Consider the following 23,266-nt stretch of genomic DNA (forward strand, 5'->3'; position numbering starts at 1 on the left):
GAGGGCATATTTCTTTGACAATTGTTCAAATGAGGAAAATACATTGTTAGTGTATAAGTCAGAGATTGATTTAATCCCATTCCTGTGCCATAGTTTGAATGACAGATCTGTTTTGGACGGATCGAATCTGCAGTTTTTGTAGACTGATGTGAGGACTGTAGAATTTATAAGGCCGAAATGTTTCCTGAATTGACTCCAGATTTTCAAAGAAGTGGACACCACTGGGCAGGTATGGACACTGGGAAGGGGAAGCTGTGCACACAGTATTGAGCGGAGACAAAATTCTGAAGATTTCCCTTCCAGTTGAGTCCAGCTTGAAATGGCCGCATTGTCGTCGTTCATCCAGAAAAGAAGTTTCTGGATATTTGCTGCCCAATAATAAAATCTTAGGACTGGCAGGGCCAGTCCTCCCTCATCCTTCGGGGCTTGTAAGACTGATTTTCGCATACGAGCCGGCCTGCCCGACCATAAAAATGATGAAATGGTCCTGTCTAGCTTGTCAAAAAATGATTTGCCTAGGAAGATTGGAAGATGTTGGAATAGGTAAAGAAACCTGGGAAGGACGGCCATTTTGACCAGACTAACCCGACCTGCAAGCGAGATCGGCAGAGCTGACCAACGTAAAAAATCCCTCTCTGTCCTGTCAATCAGGGGGGTAAAGTTTGTATGGTAGAGCCCAGACAATAATGGGGTGACCTGGATGCCTAGATATCTGAACCCACCAGGTGACCACCGAAACGGAAAAGTAGAGGAAGGGATCATTCGGGCTAGGTCATTGATAGGCAAAAGTTCGCTCTTCTGATAATTAAGTTTGTAGCCAGATATATTGCTATACTCTTGTAGGATATTAAGGATGATGGGAACGGAGGTGATAGGGTCTGAAACGTAAAGCAAAAGATCATCCGCATATAGTGAGACCTTATGGACTGTGCCTAGACGCTTGATGCCAATAAAGGCTGCTTCTGAGCGTAACCAGATGGCCAATGGTTCAATAGCCAGGAGAAACAACAAAGGAGAAAGAGGACAAACTTTTGGAAGTTTTGTCTAAACTGATGTTATCATGTTTACATGAGTAAATGAAAATGTTTGCACACATTTATTAGAGCCTCAATCGAATCAACCAAGTTGAATGAAAATGGGACTTTTTTTGTATCATGGAGAGCTGAAACGCTTTTGTAAAGTCAATTATCCAAAGAAAATCCCCAAATGTTTTTTTTTTCCAGTTTATAATATTTTTGACCTGCAATAGATTTGAGATTTGTGTGAACAAGTCTCGTCGTGTGTTTTCCTGCTCCTCTAATGAGCCGTGAAAACCGGCGGCGGCGTTTCTGCGGCTCCATTCTGTGACATTCTTTGCCGTTTGACTCAAACTCTCACTGTTAAAAAAAAAAAAAGTCTTTTGAATTGTCTTCTACAAACCCGCATCTGAACAAGAACATAAAACGGTCGGTTATGTCTGCTTCATGCAGGCCTGTCAGACTCTGGTTCTGGTGAACCGCTGGCGTTTCAACGGTCTAAATCAGGAGTGTTCTGTGAGTTAGGATCGGTAAAGACCGGAAGGTTGGATGAGAAGCAGGACGAGCCGCTTAGGCCTCAAGTCTCTGACCTAATTATCAGTGTGTGTGGCCACCACACACAGACTTTAGGACTTAATGCTGCAGTAAGCTCGAAAGCGCTTCTTTAACCCTTGTGCTATCCTAGGCACTTTAGCGTTGGGAGTTGGGTCATCTAGACCCACTAGACAGTGCTCTGAACCTTTTTTCTTCAATGATTTGTGATCTTCACTGGTGTCCATGGATTACATGAAATCTTTCCACCTTTATCCACCTTTGTCATGGTAGGGAGAACACCTCAATGGAAGGGTGGGGTCATCTGGACCCCATAGGATAGCACAAGAGTTAAAGATTAAGGTTTGACTTGATTTGGTTTACTAAAGGCCAATAACACAAGAAAAAAAAGCTTTTCTTTAAAGTTATTCTCCCATAATCTGAAATTATTACAGCAACATGTTTTTCCATAGAATTTAACTTTAGAAGATTTTTTTTGTCTTCTTTGAACAAAACGTTTACAAGAAACAAAAAAAACGTAATCACACAAATGCTTCAAGTTATGTCAGACGAAACAACTACTTTCCACATCTAGAATCTGCTGATTCAAACCAAAATCATCTTTAGAAGCTGCTGAAAGAATGCAATTAAACCGATCCACAATAATAGGAATGGCATCATAATCAACCGTTTATTTTCTTAATTATTTAAGATAACTTTTGTTAGATTTACTCCAATGAATTCCTGGATTATATTTAATGTTGGCTTTATAAGTGACTAACATTTTCCTAATGTCAGCTAGAAACTGTTTGTGGAGTAAAACTGCTGGAAAGAGATGAGATCAGAGAAAAAATAAACGCTAAAGCATCTTTTATACGAAAAAGGGACCAAATAAGAAAACTATCACATAGACCTACATACATTTTAAGTTTTCTAAATGAAAAGGTTTAACCTGAGGAGAACCTGAGAACAATTTTCTTCTAGGCTTTTAAAATTCTTTTTTCTTCTTCAAAATATTTAAATATTCAAAATAAGTGGCCAAATTTGAACCCTTGGGTTCTCCAGGGTTAAAGTGAGGGAATGATTGACAACATTTCAGTTATGTCATGCTAATATAAAACGATGCAAAATGATGAAAATGAAAAGAATTATTCTAATTTAAGTCCCAAAAAGTCATCATTGTAAGTTTTTAAATTTTGCCTACAGCAGCTATAATTAAACGTGTTTATTTCCTTTGAGTCGTTTAGTGACAGAAATACAGATTTGTCATGACGCATCTGAGTTCAAATACACAAATGTTCCCACAGAAAGTCTGTTTTTTTTATGCTGCTTTCAGTCTGCGGTGCTGAAGACCTCTGTGACCTAATCTGTGTGGAAAAGGGAGATTTAGCCGAGCAGAGAGGGACCCTCATGTTCTCACTGAAAGACGGATAAAAGCCTGGAAAGGCCTTCCCCGTCTGCACTGGGGGGGCGTCATGTTGTAATGGGATACAGCTGCTGAACGTGTGGTTGCGGGCCGCCTCCTGGATCCCACCGCAGGCGAAGGGGGGAGGGGGACAGCAGCGAGTGAGCAGTGATGACCACGAGCCTTTGCCCTGCAGCCACCAAACGTTGGGACCCGCCTGCTGGTGGGGCCTCATCAGCTGGGGGGGAATGCTGGAATGCGGCCCGTCACTCCCCACTGTGACCGACGAGCTTTTTGAACCAAACCTTTGGTTTTGAGACAGAAAATCGTGGCGGTTCCTCTTTGGTAAATGGCGTATACTTATACAGCGCTTTTCTACCTAGAAGGCCCAAAGCGCTTTACAGTCACAGACCCATTCACCCAGTCACACACATTCACACACACATTCACCCCCCCAGCAGAACGCACACCAGGCCAGCAATAAAAACAGGATTTCAACACGTCCGGACAAAGCAAACAGGCTGATTTGTGGGATTCATTTCATGCCTGATAGAAGGTTTATTGCAGACAAATGGAGCTCCTAATTCAAAGGTGTTTTCAGTCAGACAGTCATCCATCGTCCTCTTCCTCCCTAACCACCCTCCTCTGGCTGTTCATTATGGGATTTACCTTACGATGACATACGATGTTGCCAAAGAGGGTTCGATGCCCTCCTCTGTATCAGCAGAACAAATTGTTGAGCGTGTGGGTTCATTAAAAGTGTTTTCCTTTGAGTAACAATCTTAAGGACTTTTTACTGAACTGAGGCTGGAAACTTGTGTCAGACTTTGAAAATGACGTTTGTGTTTTGAATTTCTGGATTCATGTTTTAAAAGTGCGAGTTTTTTTTTTTACATTTTCAGATTTTTGTGGAGAGAATTTTGGTACAATCTTCTAAAATGTTTCATATTTAGACAAGTTTCATTTTTATTTTGTGTGTGTCCTATTTCTGGAGCTTTTCCAGCATTCTTGGCTGTTTTAATTATCAAATCAAACTTTATTTATAAAGCACTTATACAACTGTAACACAAAGGGCTTTATAGACCTAAAGCAATTAAAAATGAAATTATGAAATACACAGAATGACCCCCCACCCCACATAAAATGCCTTATGAATAAAATCTTTACGCCACCCCTTATTATCTGCCCCCACTGGCTGAGCACGGTTTTGTCTCCATGGCAACCATTTGGTTGTTTTTTTCCCCACTTGTTGGTGACAAACAGGTCGATGTAATTGACTTGGACAACGGAGATTCTTCTTTGACCCAACAATTTACGGTTTGAATTTTCACTGTTTTTCTTGTAAAAACATGGAAACAACAGGGAAACGCCACTTCTGTCAGCTTTTTACGCTAACGATATTTGAAACTTTTGTTTTCCCGTAGTCTGTAAAAATATGAAAATTTCTAACTTGGTCCAAATCTGGCCATCCCATAATAATTTGAAAACGTCTTTTTAATATTCTTAACACATTTTATTTGTGGACTTTGAACTTTGTCGTTGTTTTTGTTTTTTGAGCCCCATAAGAGATTATGTCCCCGTTCCTTTTTTGGATGGGTTTTCCCACTGTGATGTCATCATTCTTTTGTTTCTTTCTGTTTTTTTGTTTGTTTCACTGGTACTAGGTGTGTGCACCTTTTGGTGAGTTTTTGAGTTTGTGGCAGGGGGAAATTTTGGCTCAAAGGCGCAGTACGTTGTCGATTCGCTGCTGTACGACACAAGTACAAACCAGAGTTTCTATCGTTTCTTCTGCCGCTTGAGACGAGCCAAAACCAGGACCACATGTTCAAATCCTTCATTTGCCAAAGTCCTCAGCAACGTGTTTTCCACTTTAGGACTCGTGCTGGTGTGCGGAGGCCCTGGTTATATCCTCCTTTACCCCCCACACTACCAAAGATATGCAGGTCTGCTGCACTTCAGGTGAAATTATCCGTGAAGTGGGGCTGCCCTGCTGAAATGTTAACACGCAGATCCTTTATGTCTCAACTAGGATTAATATTTAAGTTGATGCGGAGGACAAAGATCCCTTTTAAACCTGTAATTATCGCACTGGGGACTATTTTCATGTACTGTTATGAAACCCGTTCAGATCCAAATCCGTTATTGACATCTGTTTACGTTTGATGTTAAGATCTTGTGCATTAGCGGCGAAGCGTACCGGCTTCTCCGTGAAGAACTTTCAAAGCTTTCGTGGAAGAAACAGCCAGCAAGATTACAAAACTTCGTACATTTCTGTGAGCCCATACGGGCCCCGGACTGTTGTAATCTGCCTGCCTGTCACAGGGAAAATGAAGATAAAATCCAGCATACCTGTTACCCTTCATTTATAAACTGCAGCTCCAGTCTACCTGGAGGCTCCCACGCCGCTCGGCACATTCCACCGTTTTGGGGGAACTGCTCTCAAAAACCCGGAGAAATGCGGAGATCACGTTTGACGCTGGCATTCGTAAACGTCTTTCGTTTACACACCCGGATGGACCGAGTCATGTCGGGTTCTGTGTTCTGACAATGTTATTTTTGTCGAGACGCCACAGGGGTGAAGGGGGGAAAACTTGACAACGTTTCTCAATCTGCTTCCTTCACTGCTCTGTACATGCAAAGTGTGTTTTGCTCCGGTGGAGCTGTCAGACAGGACGTGAAGGACGAGGGCTCTAACCCACGGCGCTGTCTGCTGTCAGTTCTGGAAGCCGTGACATTTCAGCCGGCACCGGTGTGGTCCTGCAGCAGATGGAGGCTCATGCCTCTGCAGCGCACTTTGTCTTTGGAGTTCCATTAATGACAGCCTCGAGGGAAAGTGAAGTCTCCAAGCCTTCAAACCTGTTCAGATGCTGAAGGACACCAGTGAGAGACACATTCTGCACCTTCCCCTACAAACGGAGTTCACCCAGAGCACACCAGAAGCTCCTTGCGTGTTGGGGCAGAAAAATTATCAGGAAACGCCAAGATCATTTGAATATGAATAGATGCCAAAGCAATTATTAAACAGAAAACAGTAACCTGAAAAGATCTTGTTTAAACGTAAAGGAAACTAAGACCCAGACTATTTTAAAGAGCAAAATACATTGTGTTAAAAGAACAACAATGGTAGAAATATAAAAAGGAATCATTGCAACCAATAAAACTACTCAAAATTTGGATTAGATAATTCTATAATGAAGTGTTTGGGCCACCATTCAAGACGGAAATAGACAAATATATCAAAATAAAGTCATACAATTATCGGTAAAAGGTTCCACAATTATTTAAAAAAATGCAACAATTCAGAAGAATAAAGTCAAACGATTATGAGAATCAAGTTGTGCAACTTGTGGCCCGGCTACAGACTAGCGACCTGTCCAGGATGTCCCCTGCTTTTACCCATGAGTGGCCAGTATAGGCTCCAGCAGCAATGTGTCTTCGAAGGGACAAAACGGGTTTAGAAAAACAATGAATGAGCGAAAATTGTACAATTATTAGAAAAAAGTCATACAATTATCACAAGTTGTGCAAAAGAAGACGGTACACAATTATTAGAATAAAGTTGCAATAAGTCTTAAAAACAAGTTGTAAATTATAATTTACTATTATCAAAACAAAGTTATAAAATTAAAGGGACAAAGGTATTCAATTATCAGTATGAAATTGCACAAAGGGAAACAATTGTCACAATAACCCTTGTGCTATCCTATGGGGTCAAGATGACCCGATCCTTCCATTGATGTGTTCTCCCTACCATGACAAAGGTGGATAAAGGCGGAAAGATTTCATGTAATCCATGGACACCAGTGAAGATCACAAATCATTGAAGAAAAAGGTTCAGAGCACTGTCTAGTGGGTCTAGATGACCCATATCCCAATGGTAAAGTGCCTAGGATAGCACAAGGGTTACAAGGGTTGGAGAACAGTTGTAAAACTATCAGCTGAAAAAGTGATTTTTTGAAAATAAAATGTTTTCTTTAGCTTTTAAAATGTTTTCGTTTGCAGACAATTCAGAGAAATTTGCTTAAGAATCTGCTTTAGTCTGTACACAAACAATTTTACGCCTTTATTTATATGTATTCATTTTGTTTTATCTTTTGGTGCCCCTAATGTTCCATCGGTTTTAGGGAAACAAATAGTCAAGATTTGACAACAGAATTTCCTTTCATTGAAGACGCAGTTCCAGTGATTTGGATACCATCATATGTGCGATTATAGACCTGAAAAATGGCCAAAAGAAATTAAGCATGAAGGAAAAAAGAGGTATTCTCAAATTAAAAGTGAATAAATGATCAAATGATAGATAACTTATCTTCCCACATTCAAAGTTTAGAGAAAATTAAAAGGGTTAATCATCAGAAAGAGTTTTGGCTGTCACCCATGTAAAAGTTTGGAGGCAGGCTTCTGGTTTTTGAACAGTTGCTTTACTTGTTTTACAATTTTTCTTTTCTTCAGCGACAAGTTTGGACGAGTGAAAACGACCGCAGGCGTCCCCTCTGCAGCTGTGCTCTTATTTACTGTATATAAGAAGTGTTTGTACGGCCGTTATGTTGTTATGTGGTTTGTGTGGCAGCTTTACAAGCTGAGACAGATGAGGAGGACCTCGTTCTTTTCTTTTCTGTATGGCTTTCTTTTTCTTTTCCATTTCTAACCAGCATGTTTTACTCCTGATCTTCTCACAGGCTTGGGGTCGACAGTGGAACTGCTGAGGATGGGAACCTCAAGAGCGATGCGCCTCCTTTTAGCGGCGTTGCTGCTGCACGTGGTCAGAGGTCTGACGGGAAAGGGAAAGAACGGCTCTCCACTCAGGTTTACTCACCATCTATACAATACCACCATCAATGAAAACTCTCCGCCTCACATGTATGTCGACACACCAGTAAAAATGGGGATTCAACTCGCAGACTCTCTCTGGAACATCAAGTACGCCGTTGTTGTTGGCGATGACGATGGCCTCTTCCAAGCAGAGGCTCTCTCAGTTGGAGATTTCTGCTTTCTCAGGCTGAAAACCCGCAGCAGCTACTCCGCTCTGTTGAACAGGGAAGTCAGAGACACTTACACCCTCACCGTGGAGGCAACGGAGAGTATTTTTGATCTCAAAGCAAAGACAAAAGTCCTTGTGCAGGTGCTGGACACAAACGACCTGAAACCTCTGTTCTACCCTGCCTCTTACAACGTGGCCATCAGAGAAGACACGCCGCTGAAGTCGAGCGTGGTTCGAGTCAGCGCCACGGACGCCGACGAAGGCAGCAACGCAGAGTTTTATTACTTGTTCACCAGCAGAGCTCATCCGTTTGCAGTCGACCCCTTCACAGGCACCGTGAGCCTCGTCAAAAAGCTCAACTACACCCAGACGCAGAAGTTCGAGCTAACTGTGCTGGCTGAGGACAGGACAAAAAGGATATCTGGTGTGCAGAAGTTTGGGAATGCCGCCCAAGTCAGGGTTTACATAGAAAAGATGTCCATGGTCTTTCCAAATATAACTCCGCCCCCAAAACCTACAGTGTCTGCAGATGGAGAAGTGGACATCAGTGTCCATGTGGAGCCAGGAGTTAAACCTGTGGAAAGCCTTAACATCGTTGCAGGGGATCCTCACAAGTGTTTCCAGATTATTCCTTCAGGTGTGCACGGCAACGACTTTCACGTGATCTCCACCAAGAGGATCATGTGGTCTCAAACTCTGTTTGGATTTAATTTGTCCCTTCAAGCCAAAGATGGTAGTTCGCCAAGTTTACTCTCTCCAATTAAAGAAGTCCACATTCCACCAGATCATTATAGCCCCTTGATGTTTTTGGAGGACACCTACATCGTCACCCTGAGTGAATCTTCACCCCCTAATACTCATGTAGCTAAAGTCTCCGTCTCATCAGTCCCCTATAACGTCACCTTTAGCATGAAGAGTAACTCCGACAGCTCAGATTTCAAAATAAACCCCAAAACTGGAATCATCGTGACAGCTGCGAAATTCGACTACGAGAAAAAAGATCGATATGAGTTTGATGTTGTGGCCAATCATGGTGAGGCAGAGACTCATCTTGTGGTTGAAATTACAGATGAAAACGACAACAGCCCCCTGTTCACGCAGACGTCCTATCAGGCCACTTTGGATGAAAATACTCCTGTTGGCAGCAGTGTTGTAAAGGTCACAGCTTGGGACAGCGACAAGGGCAAAAATGGCTTTGTGACCTATTCTATTGCACATTCAGATCCCTTACCTTTCACTATAGACCCTTTCACAGGTGTCATTCTGACTTCAGAACATCTAGACTTTGAGCTGGCTAACCGGCTGTACCACCTGAGGGTTTGGGCCTCAGACAGCGGCAGCCCTTTCAGTCAGGTCAGTGAGTGTCCTGTCACAATAACCCTTAACAATATCAATGATAACTTCCCTGTGTTTGAGAGGGTGGGCTGCAACATCACAGTACCGCTCGATTTACCGGTGGGTCGCGAAGTCGCTAAATTGTCCGCCTTTGATTCAGACGAGTTAGAGCAGCTGCAGTACATTATTGAGTCAGGGAACGAGCTCCAAGTCTTTGGAATGGAAACCTTCTCTGGAGCCCTCTTCCTCAAAAAGCCAATTCCTCCTCAGGAGGGTTCATTCACTTTTCGAGTTGTAGTCAGTGATGGTAAACATCGCTCAGAGGCTTCAGTTGTCAGGGTGACGGTCAGAGACAAAGGCGACAAGCCAACACTCCACTGCTTGGAAACAGGCATTCAGAAACAGCAAACGGACAAACTTATAGAGTCAATGAAACCAGTTTTAGTCAATAAAAAGGAAGAATCCTTCTCAGACCAGCACATCACCAACCGGCACACTCCCAAGTTTGTGAAAAGTGTCCCCAGTTCCATTGACGTTGTTGAGAATCATCCTCTGAACTCCACCATTCTTCAGTTTAAGGCAGCAGACGGTGATTCGGGGTTCAACGGTCAGGTGGTGTTCGCCCTATCAAGCGGCAATGAAGATGGTTGTTTCTGCATCGACACTTTCTCAGGAGAACTTCGGTTAGTTTGTTCTTTGGACAGAGAGAGTAAGGAGTTCTACATTTTGAACATCACAGCTTATGACTTGGGAATGCCGCAGAGGTCAGTGTGGAAACTAATGGCCGTCAACATCCTGGATGTTAACGACAACCCTCCCATGTTCGATCAGCCCAGATATGTGATAAGAGTGCCTGAAAACACAGCGGTGGGTTCGGTCGTTTTCACAGCTCAAGCAGCAGACATGGACACCGACATGAGCGGGAAAGTCCAGTACCTCCTCCTGACATCCACCGATCTCTTTAGAGTAGATGAGCTGACTGGAGAGGTGATAGTGACGGGTCAACTGGATCGAGAAGCCGTGGCCAGTCATAACCTCTGGATCCAAGCAAGAGACCAGGCCAAGCATGGCCCTCAGCTCTTCTCCACCATCAGCTTGTTAATAATTTTGCAGGATATAAATGACAATCCACCTAGATTCGTACCCCCGGGGTACCGCATCAAAGTAGCAGAAGATGTTCCTGTGGGCACCATTCTACTTTGGGTGGAGAGTATTGACTTGGATCTGGGCAGAGCTGGTCTTGTCTCTTACAACCTAAAGAGCACAGAGAGTGGCATTTTTAACATCGAGCCCTCCACGGGAGCCTTGACTCTGGAGAGAGAGCTGGACTTTGAGAGGCGACCAATGTACAACCTCACGGTCCGCGCAGTGGACCACGGCCTCCCGCGCTCCCTCTCGTCCTCCTGCTTTGTGGAGATCCAGGTTCTGGACGTCAATGAGAACCTATACAGGCCGACATTCTCAGAGTTTGTGTATGAGGCTGCAGTAATAGAGGATGCAGCAGTGGGGAGCTCGGTGGTGACGCTCACCGCTTCAGACAAGGATCTAGGCCGGGATGGAGTCGTCAGATACCACATCCACGATGGCTCTGGACTCGGAGTTTTTACCATTGACGAGGAATCAGGTAATTCTATTCAACCATTGGTATCATATTTGATATGCATTTCTGAGACTCCTATCTTATTAGCATGACCCAAACTCAATTTATAGACCCAATGTAAAGAAACTAGTACGTGTTTTTTTGCCCTTCAGTGGAATATCACCCCACTAGGCGCAGAAGAAGGGGCTTTTCTGTGTCATTTCAAAATGGCAGCTTCCATGAAATCTCAAAAACACTTTTTGAAGGGAACATTAACTTTTAAAACTTCATGGTGAGAATTATGATGAAGTTTTAGGGCAACCATAAAAGATAAATACATACAGTATATATATTTATATATATATATAACGACCCTTTCACCCTTCCGCGGGTGGTTTCTCACCTACCTCTACGAGACTAACCCTAAACCTAAAAACGTTAGACTTTTTTTCATAATTGTGCATAGATTTTTTAGTTTGTCTTTCAAAATTCTACGTCTTTACTCTCATAAAAGTTTGACTTTTTCTCATAATTGTAGGACTTCATTAAAATTGTGACTTTTTTCACAAAAAAACTGAAATTCTACGACTGTATTCTCTGAAAGGTTTAACATTTTTCTCATAATTGTACAACTTTCCCATAAAATTTAAACTTTTCTTCCTAATTTGTCTTCTTTATTCTCGTAAAGTTTGATTTTTTTCTCATAATTTTACAGAGCTTGATTTTTTTCTCATGTTTTGAATTTCTTATCGCTAAAGTCTAATATTTGTCTCATAATTGTACAAATTCATAAAATTTAGACTTCTTAATTGTACGATTTTTTTCTTTCTTTTGTGGTAGCCCTAATATTTCATCGTAGAGAATAACTCATCCATTGTTAATCATTTAGATTTACTTGACAATTATTTTTTAACACATGTGCATCATGTTAAAAATATGTGTATCAAATTTGAGACATTGGATAAATAAGGAGCTTTTTCCTCAACTCTCATGTTATTTTTTTTATAGCTTAAACCATATTGTCAATATATCTCGTATAAAATTACATTGCATTTTTTTTATTTCCCGGATTTCATCAAAGCTTTTAAAAACGTTTAAATATCAAAACAATGTAATTTTCTTTTTCTCAATTCTTTGATGTAGTAGCCTTTCCGGGTTTAATGAAGAGGTTTGACAATTATCTGTGTCCGTCTTGTTACTGAATTTATGTAAAAGAATCTAAATTTTTGACCAAAATAGGCTATAAATACCTGTTTTTGTGTCCAGCTACTATAACAAATGTAGAAAAAAAGGTTTCTTACAAAACCAGCAAAACCCCAGGATGTTTTAGGCCAGGAAAGCCTCATTTTTCAACCAAATACAAAATTGTAATAAATTGACTAGAAGACTAACTTATCTTGAAGTCCCACAGGGCAGAAAATGCCTAATTTTATAGATATATTCTGTTATTCTTTATTTTGATTGACAAAGTGTTTTGGAATGAGTTTTGTAAAATCATCCAAGATTATATTATGGACAAATAAAATGTAAAATCAAATTTAGTTTCATTTTTTAAAGATGTTTCCATCAGTTTTGGGAGTGAATGCTGCTTTTCTGCCGGTTCTGCTGGCGATGAACCCATTTGTAATGTTTTCTCTGGTAAAGGTACTTTTCCATGAACACAATCCTCATGGAAACCCTGTAACCCCGCCATATGTTGTTGCATTCCATTAGCCTCCAGTTGCGCCTAAAGTTCAGATAAAATCAGGGAGATGGAGTCCTTCATCATGAGGGAACTGGGCTGAAACATAACCTCTGTGTGGCTGAGGACATGTTCACACAGAAAAGCCAATTCCCTGCTTGAGCAGCTTTTGATAAAGCTGTTGAAGTGCAAATATATGACCTGTGTTGTTGAGGAAGAGCTAAATACCTGTCTCACCTTTTGGCTCCAATCCAGGTGTTTTTAATTGCACTGTCAAATAAAAGGTAGTTGGCACTTCCTATTATTATTATTGTTAGAGGAAAGTAAACCAAACGTGTGAAGCAGAAAGTCATCGTCCCTTCATGGTGTTTCAGGTGTGATTCGGACGTCGGAGCTCCTGGATCGTGAAACGGTCCCTCACTATTGGCTCTCTGTGTTTGCCACGGACCTGGGCACCGAGCCTCTGGTGTCTTGGACCCACGTCTTCCTGGAGGTTCTGGACGTCAACGACAACGCCCCGCAACTTTCCCAGCCCATCTATTTTGCATCCGTCCAGGAGAACGTGGAGAAAGTGAACTCGGTCATCCAGCTGTCAGCCACAGACGTGGACGTCTCCTCTGAGGGCAAACTCTCCTTCCAGATGCTGGAATCCCACCGGGTCTATTTTGACATTGACCCTAAAACAGGTAAAAACCCATTTTCAATCAGGTGGTCTCTTTATTAAATAACAACGCCTCTTTTTTTCTTTTATCGAATTACAAAACCAGTTTCTGTGGAACAAAAGAAATCAGGCAGTCTTTCATTCTCTGATCTGTAAATATTGTTTCACGCCTCTAAAGAATCAAAACCTGTTCAGAAGTTATTAATTTCTGGGAGTGACAACACTTCCTACAACATTTAAAGTGCAGCAGCCCAACTGCTACCATTGCCAAAAATTAACCACAGGATTTTAAATCAGTAAAATGGAAATCTGGATCTTCATGCTTAAAAAAACCCTGACATTTTCAGCCCAAACTGTGTTTTGGAACAGAAAATGTGCCATGTTGGCTAACTCCATGAGTTATACAGATGATTCAAAACAGGAAAGCTTTTTTCTTTTTCATGCAAACATGTCAGCTATATATAAAGAAGGGCTTTTCAGTCAACCAAAGAGATTCAGATCCAATTCTGATGTCAAACTTTTAGGAAGAGACTGGATCAGAACGGCTCAGATCACTTCCGGTTCTCACAGAATTAACCCTTTAACACCGGAGATGTCGCCGGTGACGCCTAAATAACAAACGCTCTTTGGACTACCGTAACTCTCCAATTGTTTACGTGATCAACGTGATTAAATTGATTCTGATGCGGAGAAGAGCCACTTTCCTGTCGGCTTTGCACCGATTTCTAACATAAAGTGTTGCATAACAGCGCAAAGACGCTTTTCTCTGCTTTCGAACCCACTGGAACTGTGTGGGTGATGTGTGGGTTTTCTCTGGGAACTCGGGTTTCCTCCTGAAGTCCAAATAGGTTTTAACCCCACTTGCACTCAACATTAACTTTAATAGGTTCTGACGATAGATGGACCTCCAAAGCACTGACACATCCCTAACCTTCTGGTTCTGATGAACCAAAGGTTGCATTTAATAACATTTCTTACAGTCGTGGTTCCAACGCTAACAAAAAGTCTGAAGACTGTCTTTTCTGCTGCTCTTTGCTTTGGTGAATTTTACATGTCCTGCAAAGGCTGTTTGTGCAGAGTCAGCAGAAAGAGGCCTTTTGAAGATGGATTCTCCAGGTGCATGTCTAAGCAAGTGATGCAGAATCCGGCGTACCAAAAAAAGATAGGGCTGACATTTTTAATGAAAGTTGGTCCGTCACATTCTCCTCTATAATCTTAAGAAGAAAAGAGAAAACTAGTTGAGACTAAAGGAAGGAAAGGTCCTTAAACGCCTCGGGAACTTGTGCAGAGCTCCCTGACAGTTGCAGCTGATATTCTTTGATGTTTGGGGAAAGAGACCGGCGCGAGCGCTGATGCTGCAAGCCCGTGCGAGTCCTGTTGTGTTAGTGTCCCCGGGTGTTTGTCCACACCCGAGGGCCATTTACTGAGGGATTACCGAGAGAGAGGTTCCTGCAGCTCGGAGACAGACGTCACACAAAGGCGGGTCAGGAAGGAGGTGTCGACACCGCCGCAGCGTCCAATTAAAACAAGGTGTTTTTGTGTAAATGCAGGTGTTTCTGATATACCTTAATCCTGCACAGAAAACACGGATAAAGAGTTTTCAGCTGAAGGGGGTAATTGTGTGGAGAACTTTGTGATGTGGCCTGAGATCATTCAGCGGGTGGAGCAAATGGTGGATCACCATTAGTTTCCTAAAATAGGAACATAAAGTGAGCTGTGATTGCATTTCTTTGCAGCAGAAAAAAAACAGACTCATTGCGGTTAGATTTAAACCTTAAAAAACTTCATGGGGATGAAATGTCTCCAATAGCCTGGCAGACTGTTGAGGTTGTACTCCGTCTTGGCCCTTCAGGCGCTGGGATAGGCTCCAGCACCCCTGTGACCTGAACAAGAATAAAGTAGGTCCGGCACAGAAGACTGTCCAATCCTCCACACCAGAATGTCCGGGTGATTCCGGGTTTAGTCCGAACAAAAACAACTGTCAAACCAACTTTCCAACTGAGCCGGGACAGAAATAACGAATGAGGCTGCAGAACCATGCAGGGAAGCAGATGAAGATGGTTTGAACACGTTGAGAGGAGGAACAGGGATGTTGCTGGTAAAAGGAGCTACCAGGAAAGAGGTTAAGAAGAGTAGGTCCATGGATGAAGGAGGACATGAATGAGGATGCTGTGAGCAAGGAGGATAAAGAGAAAGGGGTTGGATGGAGGTGGATGATCTGACCAATGAATGAGGTCAGTTGTTTTTTTCCTGATTTGCACAGGTGGTTTGGCAGAAGAGCCCGGATGCACACAACCGTAATGAAGCCGTTACAATGGAGACGATTGTTTCCCGTTAAAGGAGATTTTAGCCTCATTCATTGTTGGTGTTAGAGTGAAATAGTCAGCAGCCTCTCTGTTCAAAACCAAGTATGTAAGTCAATATACCTATTGAATAAAACAATAGACTGTAAAATAAAACTGAAAGGATTCCCATGACTGATCGTGGAGATAACCCTGAGGATCAAAATGTGGCTTTATCAGTGAGATTGTGTCACAGTGAACAACAAAAACGTGCTGCTGAAACCAGATCCGTGGAACATGACCCACCTTGTCTTATTTTCACAAATGAACCACAGATTACTAAAGTGCACATTTGCTTAAGGTAGAAACCTCTCATGTCTCAACAGGAAGAAAGTGACTCAAAGGTTTTATTATGCTTTTATTTACTAAGAAGCAGGAATTACTCTGCACTGCAGCGTTTTGTCTTCCCGCTCCGACCTAAAGGAGGGATTTCTGCTTAAAAATGGGAAGAATGTCCAAGAAACGTGCCCAGGGCTTTTCCAAGTCTGCAGAGCTCCTGTTTTTGTACTTGGAATAAATCGCTAATACCTAAAGGACACACTATGCTCAGTATTGATGGCAATGCTATTGATTCTTGATGAGTTGCTTAGTTCAAGTTAAAAAAATTATTCGAAAGATCGTGCAAACTCTTTATGTTGGGCTGTAGATCGTCACTCAGGCGGCGATCTGATTCACCAATCAAGATCAACGATTCACAGATCAGAACAGGAGAACAGAATGAACAAAACATAACAAATAAAAACTAAAGAATTTAGACAGGGGGGCCCAAATCCAGGCCTGGAGGGCCGGCCCCCAGCTAGTTTTCCAGAAATCCTGCCTTATCTGCTATTGATTACCTGGATCAATGGTGTTTAGCCAAGAAGGAGCTTCAATGGCTCAAGGCCTGGATTCTGACACCCCTGATTAAGACAGACGGAAATGGTTTTTACCACGTTGAACAACATCACACTTTTCCTGTCTACTTCCTGGTTAACTTCAGCAGTGAACAAAACACAAACATCACTGTTGTTTCGGATCATTTAACAACAAATCCTGAAAATGCTCTCCAGGGTTTTTCCATCCTCAGAGTTTATTACAGATCCAGTAGATTGTTGACGGTAAAAGAAAACACAGCAAGGTACTTCAACAATCTGCATGAGCTAGCATCATCAGTTCTGAGCCAGTGCTGCCTGCTGCTGCAATGTGATTTCAATTATAATGTCATTCAACACATTTTTCATGGATTTATCTTTTGGGTGTGTCATTTTATTAAACAGCATGGTCTGGTACGCACATTTGTTTTGTCTTTCTGTTCAAAAAGTCTCGATTTGGAAGCAATAATTTGTCACTTTTCCCCGTTTCTTTATCACTATAGAGAAACTCTGGAGAATAGAGACTGTCAGTCAGTGTTGTCTGCCGTGGGGGATTTTAATGCTCTCCCTGTTAACACGCAGATGTTGTTGCTCTATTGCCCACAGTGGGGTAAAAGTTGCATGGCCCCAAAAGTTTGTAACTAAAAAGCTAGAAAGACATCCGTCATTGATGAGTTTTCCAGTGTTAGGTTGTGACATCAAACGGTCTAATGAAGTCTTGAGCTACAAACCCAAATGATTGTGACATAAGCTACAGATTAAAGAGGGAAAAAACAAACATTTCATTCTTGGAAAAGGTGAAATGTGTTCTGTTTCAGATGTAAGAAGGTTACCCTTTATGGACGTCCATTGTGTTTCTCAGAATTTTCATTAAAAACCCAAAAGAACACATCAGTTATAAATCTTTAGAGGTCTATTTATCACCAATGCTGCTTCTATAATGACTGAAATCTCAATAGACATGCTGGATTGTTCTCAGTCCCTAATTGGCCGCTGGTTAATAGCCTTGGATGATCAGCCTGTTCTTATTACCCTTCATCAATGGCTGTTCTGGAGGAGCTTTTTGAACTGCGTTTAGACGGTTCTGACCCACATGGATTCATTCACCCTGAAGAACGGACAGCGGCCATTATCCCTATTCTACTTCCTGTTTTCCAAAGGTTTTTGTGTTCAGAACATTTCTAGTCAATCCAAGTTCAGCCGAAGCTGTCGAACAACAGAGTTGTACAAAGCCTCCGACTGTCTGTGAAATCAGTTTGTTTCTTTGAGCCGCGCTGATTGCTTATCACCTTCTGCGCGTTAAATCCCGCCAACGAGGCGGAGGCCTGGGATCTCCATCAGGCTGGGCTGTAAGCGCTTCTTTGAGCGGCTTAGCCGAATTAGCTATAAACTACTTCCACCTGCACCCGTCCATGAAGTGGCTCTTTGGCATCTTTTTTTGTGTGTTTGTTTACCCGCATGACTGGGTTTGCATACATTTGTTGCATTCTCAGCTCAACAAAGAATTTGCGCGTCTTTCAACCCACCCGAGTGGATTTAAACGGTCCTTCTGTAATCTCAGTATACGCTTCAAGGGCTTTTCTTGTTTGAAAGCGCTCTTAGTCTCTGATATTTTCTGAAACGCTGCAGAGAACTTAAAATTCTTTCGTAAAAAGAAGCTCTTGCAGGGTTTAGAGGAGGAAACAAAGGCATTGGAAAACCAAAAGAGGGGCAAACGTTGTCCTTGGCAGTGCAGCGCGGCTGTGGAGAGACGAGGACAAAAACAGAAGCGGCCTTGACATGTCAGGCGTACAGTTTATCTTCATCTGGTTTTTGACATCCACTTAGCACGGCTGAGCAAAAACGGCCGATGTGGGAGAAAGCGCTCACGGGGGGCTCTGACAGAAACCCAGCTTCCCGTGTGCCCACCTGTCCCCTCTGTGGGGGTTTGTTTGCACATCGTAAAAGCCCCGAACGGCCCTCGGCGGGGTCTTTCACTCCACTTCTGACCCCCCGGCTCTGCGTTCACACCACCGCTCCTTCACCTCATTAGAGCCGTCTGACCGTCTTAGTGCTCCCCGTGGACAGCTAGGACCGACTCCCTCTTTCTGTTTGCTTTTGCAACAATAACTGTAATGGTGGGGACGGGGGGGGTATGGGGCACTGGGTTTTGTATTTTCAGAACCCTGCCAAAAGCAGTTGTTCCACGTCTCCAGGGCCCCACATTTAAGCCTTTCTCTCCTAACTTAGCTGCCCGCTGTAATATTGCAAAGCCATCGTCTCCATCTGGTTTCACACTGCGCTTGTTGGTATGGAGAGCAAGTATTGTGGTTTGAATGTGAACAGGCCCTCCAGCCAACGAAGAACATGCATTTCCAATAGGATCGCAAACACATGAAGATGCTTGAATCCTAAAACAGTCGGTAAACTTGGTTTAGCAAAACCGTATCGTCTTTTCGAGAAATAAGAAATTGTCAGAACTTGTTTTAGAACATACCAACCCCCAGAGCGGCTGTTGTAACTCCATGAGATTTCCCAGAGGTTTGGTCCACTCCTAAAAGTGGAGTGTGAACGCAAACTAAAGCAAATGAAGGTGAACCTCAGTTTTTAACACTGCACTTTCCCAGGATTTGGTTCAAACCTCCATTTTGGGTCACAGTTTTGTCTTCATGTGTGATTTGTGTATTTAAAGACAACAAAATACTACTTTTTTTTTCTAAAGGTGCGAATAATCCGGTAACAATGAAAGAAAACCCTTTCAGTTGGCTTTTACTAAGCCTCCTGTGATGTCACGATGTAATATTAAATATAGTAAATATAGCACAAAATCCACGTTTGACACTTTAAACAGAAACATTTTCAAATGTCGAAATGGGAATTTTCATTCAGTATAAATGGTGTAACATACGGTCCAGCTTTAAACCGAGAATTGTGGCATTTTTAGTGGTTTGTCTCAAAAATTAAACATCGTTTGTTTTTTTTCCTGGTGGTTTCTTAATCTATAGACATGTAGTTTAGTGGATATCACATTCATGATGTTGGTTTTTGGTAACGTTTTCTGGTTCATGACCTTTTTCTTCTGTGTAGAACACACATTGTCACTGATGTGTTCCTTTATAAAGAGCCTTTAATGACACAGTTGTTTTTATAAACAGAAGTTTGTAGATTAAACATTGTATTAGAGGTATAATGTAGTAATTTTTACTTTTTTCAACTGTCTCCAGTTTGAAACCCCTAAAAATGACGTTTTTCATCTGCCAGCCAGTTCATTGTGTTCTCCTCTTTTGTGTTCTCTAATAAAAGCAGTACTTCATGTTTTTGTCCCTTTCAGTCTTATTTTGAAAGGTCAGGCATCGCCTCGGTTTGACTCGTGTCATTTCCTGGAGTGGGAGCTGAAACTATGGCAGACATTCATCAACATCCGTGTTAGATTTGAAGCGTTTTGGACGCATGTTGTCAAACACTCGACACCTGACCCGGTTCTTCTGCCAGCAGAGTTAAGGTCGCTCTGAGGTTCAGCATGCAGCTGCTGTGAACCACTTCCCTTCATTTATCTGTGTGTGACACGACAGGAGAAGGAAGATGCTCCTGAAAGCTGAATGAGTGTTGGGAACTCTGTCAGCTCTCAGTCCTTTCTCATCCTCCGATCCGGTTCCGTCAGATCGATGGAATCGTCTGATCTGAAAGAGAAACGTTCTAGATATTTTTCCCCACAGTTTTCCAGCTGACCTCTGTTGACTGCAGTGACGTGTGTTTTTCAGTTTTCCTTTACATTATCCTCTCCAGAGCGTATTTGTTTTGTTTTTCTGAAGGATTTCAGTTTTAACTGTAAAGGCGGTAAATGTTGGAGTACATTCCCTTTCCACAGAAATCTGGTTTCTGTAGGTTCTGGTTTCAGACGTCTGCATGGCTCTGCAGTAGCTCCCAGCAGCTGGTATGAAACTCAGTCTGCAGCTGGATCTTCTGATCTCCAAACTCAAAAGTCCCATCAGTTATGACTTCACCTTTGACCCCTCTCCTGGGGAAGCTGTGAGCTGCAGACACAGGAACCATTTGGTTGGTTTAACCCCCCCAATCCAACCCCTTTGTGCTGAATGTAAAGCAGGGAGGCTTTGGGTCTCAGTATTAGAGTCTCTGGTATGACAAAGCAATGGATTTTAACCCACCAGTTTGAGGTCGGACACTCCGCCACTAGGCCACTGATCTGGTCTAATGGCTGAATCCTCAGAAGATCATCCAGCTGATTGACTGATTGATGGATGCCTCCTTCCACAAGAATGTTTAATTGCTTCCTAATCTCAACAAAAAGTTCTAATTTGCACCTTTATTTCAGTGACAAACACAAAATCGTCTCACACAGAGCTGATGGCAGATACTGCACAGAGCTACACACGCTCAGATGCACCAACAGCAACATGTGGCAGAAAATGTCAAAGGAAGTGTGTTTGTTAAGCTGTTGTTCTGCCCGGGGGCAGAACAACAGCTGGGGTAATTAGCACTCTCACTCCTCGGACCTCCACGGGGGCTCTAACCGCATCGATTGTGTCTGTCTGCAGGTGTAATCAGCACATTGGCCGCTCTGGATCGGGAGGAGAAGCCTGAACACAGCATCGAGGTCAGACTCTTGTAAACAACTTTTTCACTTCCCCCCAAACGGGGAAAAAACAAACTCTGCTCCGCCCTGTGATCCAGCCGAGGTTCAGGGCATCGATAAATCCATAGCCGTCCATGTTCTGCAGAACGCTGCCGCGTCACGTTGAGCCTCTGGCTGTGTGAGACGCATGCCTGTGGAAAACGTGCAGCAGAAAAACTGAGAGATTCTGGCACAGCAGCTGCTGCTGCAACACAAAGGCCTTCGCTATTTGTCTTTTCTTATTGATCAGTGGCAGGGGATTCAGAAAACTGCTTCCGCCACCAAACACGACAGAGAGGGAAATGTGCAGACGCATTTCTGTCACTTTCAGCCTTGCTGTTGGACTCTGTCCAGTCTAAACGTCACTGAAGCTGTCAAATGTTTGACTAATTCTAAGAGAATCTGAGGAGTGAAACATGTGTGCAGATTATTGGAGACCCATGAAGTCACGTTCAGTTAAAGTCACTATAATTGCTTTTTCAACATCTTGTGGCATTTTTCTGATGATTAAAACGGCATTACTGAGTATTTCTTTGTTCAAATCGTTGTGAATCAGGAGCAGACGAAAAAATGCAGTTTGAAACAAATTGAATTTGTGACGTAGAAAATACGGTGGGCAGGTTGTGAGCTCCCTGCTCTGCTCTATTCTGATGCATCCACTCACAGACTACAGACAAATAGATCAGACATCCCAGAAAACGTCACAGGTTTCTTTATTATAAATATAATTAAAAACCTTGTGGAACGGTTTGAAAATAGATCCAAAGACGATTAGAGTGGGACTTTAAGGGTACATTTGTAGATTCAGCGCATTCTAAGGTCACAGCCGACGAGCTCAGGTGTCCCGGCAGTAACTTGCGCTCCCCCCGCCCCACAGGTGGTCGTGTCTGATAACGCCGCTCCCGCTCTGAGATCCACCGCCACCGTCGTGATCAAAGTCCTGGACTCCAACGACAACAGACCCAAGTTTACCGACAAGCTCTTCCACGTGCAGCTGCTGGAGCGGCGGTGGCAGTCCGGGAAACGGGACGTCTGCAGAGTGGTGGCCAGCGACGAAGACGAAGGTTCAAACGCCGTCGTGACTTACAAGCTCCAAGACAACAGCGACGAGCGGTTTCAGATCGACCCGCTAACCGGGGTGGTGACGTCTCACGGCGACTTCTGGCCCGGGAACTACAGCATCCTCACGGTGAGTGATGACGAGTCCTCTTCATCCATGTCATCTGCTGATGTCCATCGACATGAATCCTGAGGCTTTTTTGCTCTGATTCAAGAATCTTGAAAGGTTCCTTTTCCTTAGAGGACACTTTCTCAGGGGAAACAGTCATTTGACGTAGAGAACAGGTGACGTCCAAACAGCTGCAGGACGTCCTGATGACTTTAATAAAGCTGGAATGTTTTTGGTCAAAACTTTCGCTTGGTCTTCAGATACTTGATGGTTTTAGTCCTTTAGATCATTCAGATGTTACAGCGAAACAGAAATCAGCTCCAAAGCAGTCGTGGACTAGAGCAGCACAGTTTTAAGAATTTAAGTTTAAAAGTCAGGCACGAAATGAAGTTTTAATCTTAAAAAAAAAACACACAACGGATTTGTCTTTGACAAACAACCTTCATTTTAATCTGCCAATAATTCCAATCCTCTCTCAGATTAAAGCCACAGACGGCGGCAGCCCGCCGCGCTCCTCCACAACTCGTCTGGACATTGAGTGGGTGGCCGTCCCGCCCCCCTCCGCAGACCCCATCACGTTTGAGGAACCCCACTTCACGTTTGCCGTCATGGAAACGGAGCCGGTCACCAACATGGTGGGCGTCATCATGATGGAGACGCAGCGGCAGCGGCTGTGGTTCGACATCACCGGTGAGTAAAATGTTCCCAGGAAGGAACTCGGAGTCTGAGTGGAGAAAAACGCAGACGGAAACAAACGGAGGTAAGCTCCGCCCCCGATGAGGAGAAACCCTCTCCACAAATGAGGGGCTTCAAGAAGACAAGGATGCTATTGAAGTTGGATCTCAGCGCACATTCTAGAGGATGAGGCGGAGAAGCATCTGGTTACAGACGGTGCTGATAACATAAGTAGTAATATTGTTAAAGCCATAGCAAAGGAAATTGCAGAACCTCTCGCTTAAACCATTAATCTCTCATTACCACATGGCAAAGTCCCTAAAATGACCAAGATAGCTCAAATAATACCCATATTTAAGTCTGGGGACAAAAAAGATATTCAAAACTACAGACCTATATCTATACTGCCAACTCCAAAGTATTTGAGCG

General features: G+C 43.0%; 1 protein-coding gene across 1 annotated transcript in view; it reads left to right on the plus strand.

Moving 5' to 3' along the window:
* fat2 (FAT atypical cadherin 2) overlaps positions 1 to 23,266 on the plus strand; it is a 93,917-nt gene that overhangs the window by 13,498 nt on the left and 57,153 nt on the right. The window contains exons 2-6 of the mRNA XM_023959404.2: positions 7,632 to 10,892; positions 12,903 to 13,214; positions 20,918 to 20,976; positions 21,872 to 22,183; positions 22,642 to 22,852. Coding sequence (XP_023815172.1) covers positions 7,661 to 10,892; positions 12,903 to 13,214; positions 20,918 to 20,976; positions 21,872 to 22,183; positions 22,642 to 22,852 — 4,126 coding nt within the window. The 5' untranslated portion in view covers positions 7,632 to 7,660. The remainder of the gene's footprint in view (positions 1 to 7,631; positions 10,893 to 12,902; positions 13,215 to 20,917; positions 20,977 to 21,871; positions 22,184 to 22,641; positions 22,853 to 23,266) is intronic.

Source organism: Oryzias latipes, chromosome 10, assembly GCF_053564925.1.
Source record: "Oryzias latipes strain Hd-rR chromosome 10, Olatipes_Hd-rR_3.1".
NCBI classification, from domain to species: domain Eukaryota; kingdom Metazoa; phylum Chordata; class Actinopteri; order Beloniformes; family Adrianichthyidae; genus Oryzias; species Oryzias latipes.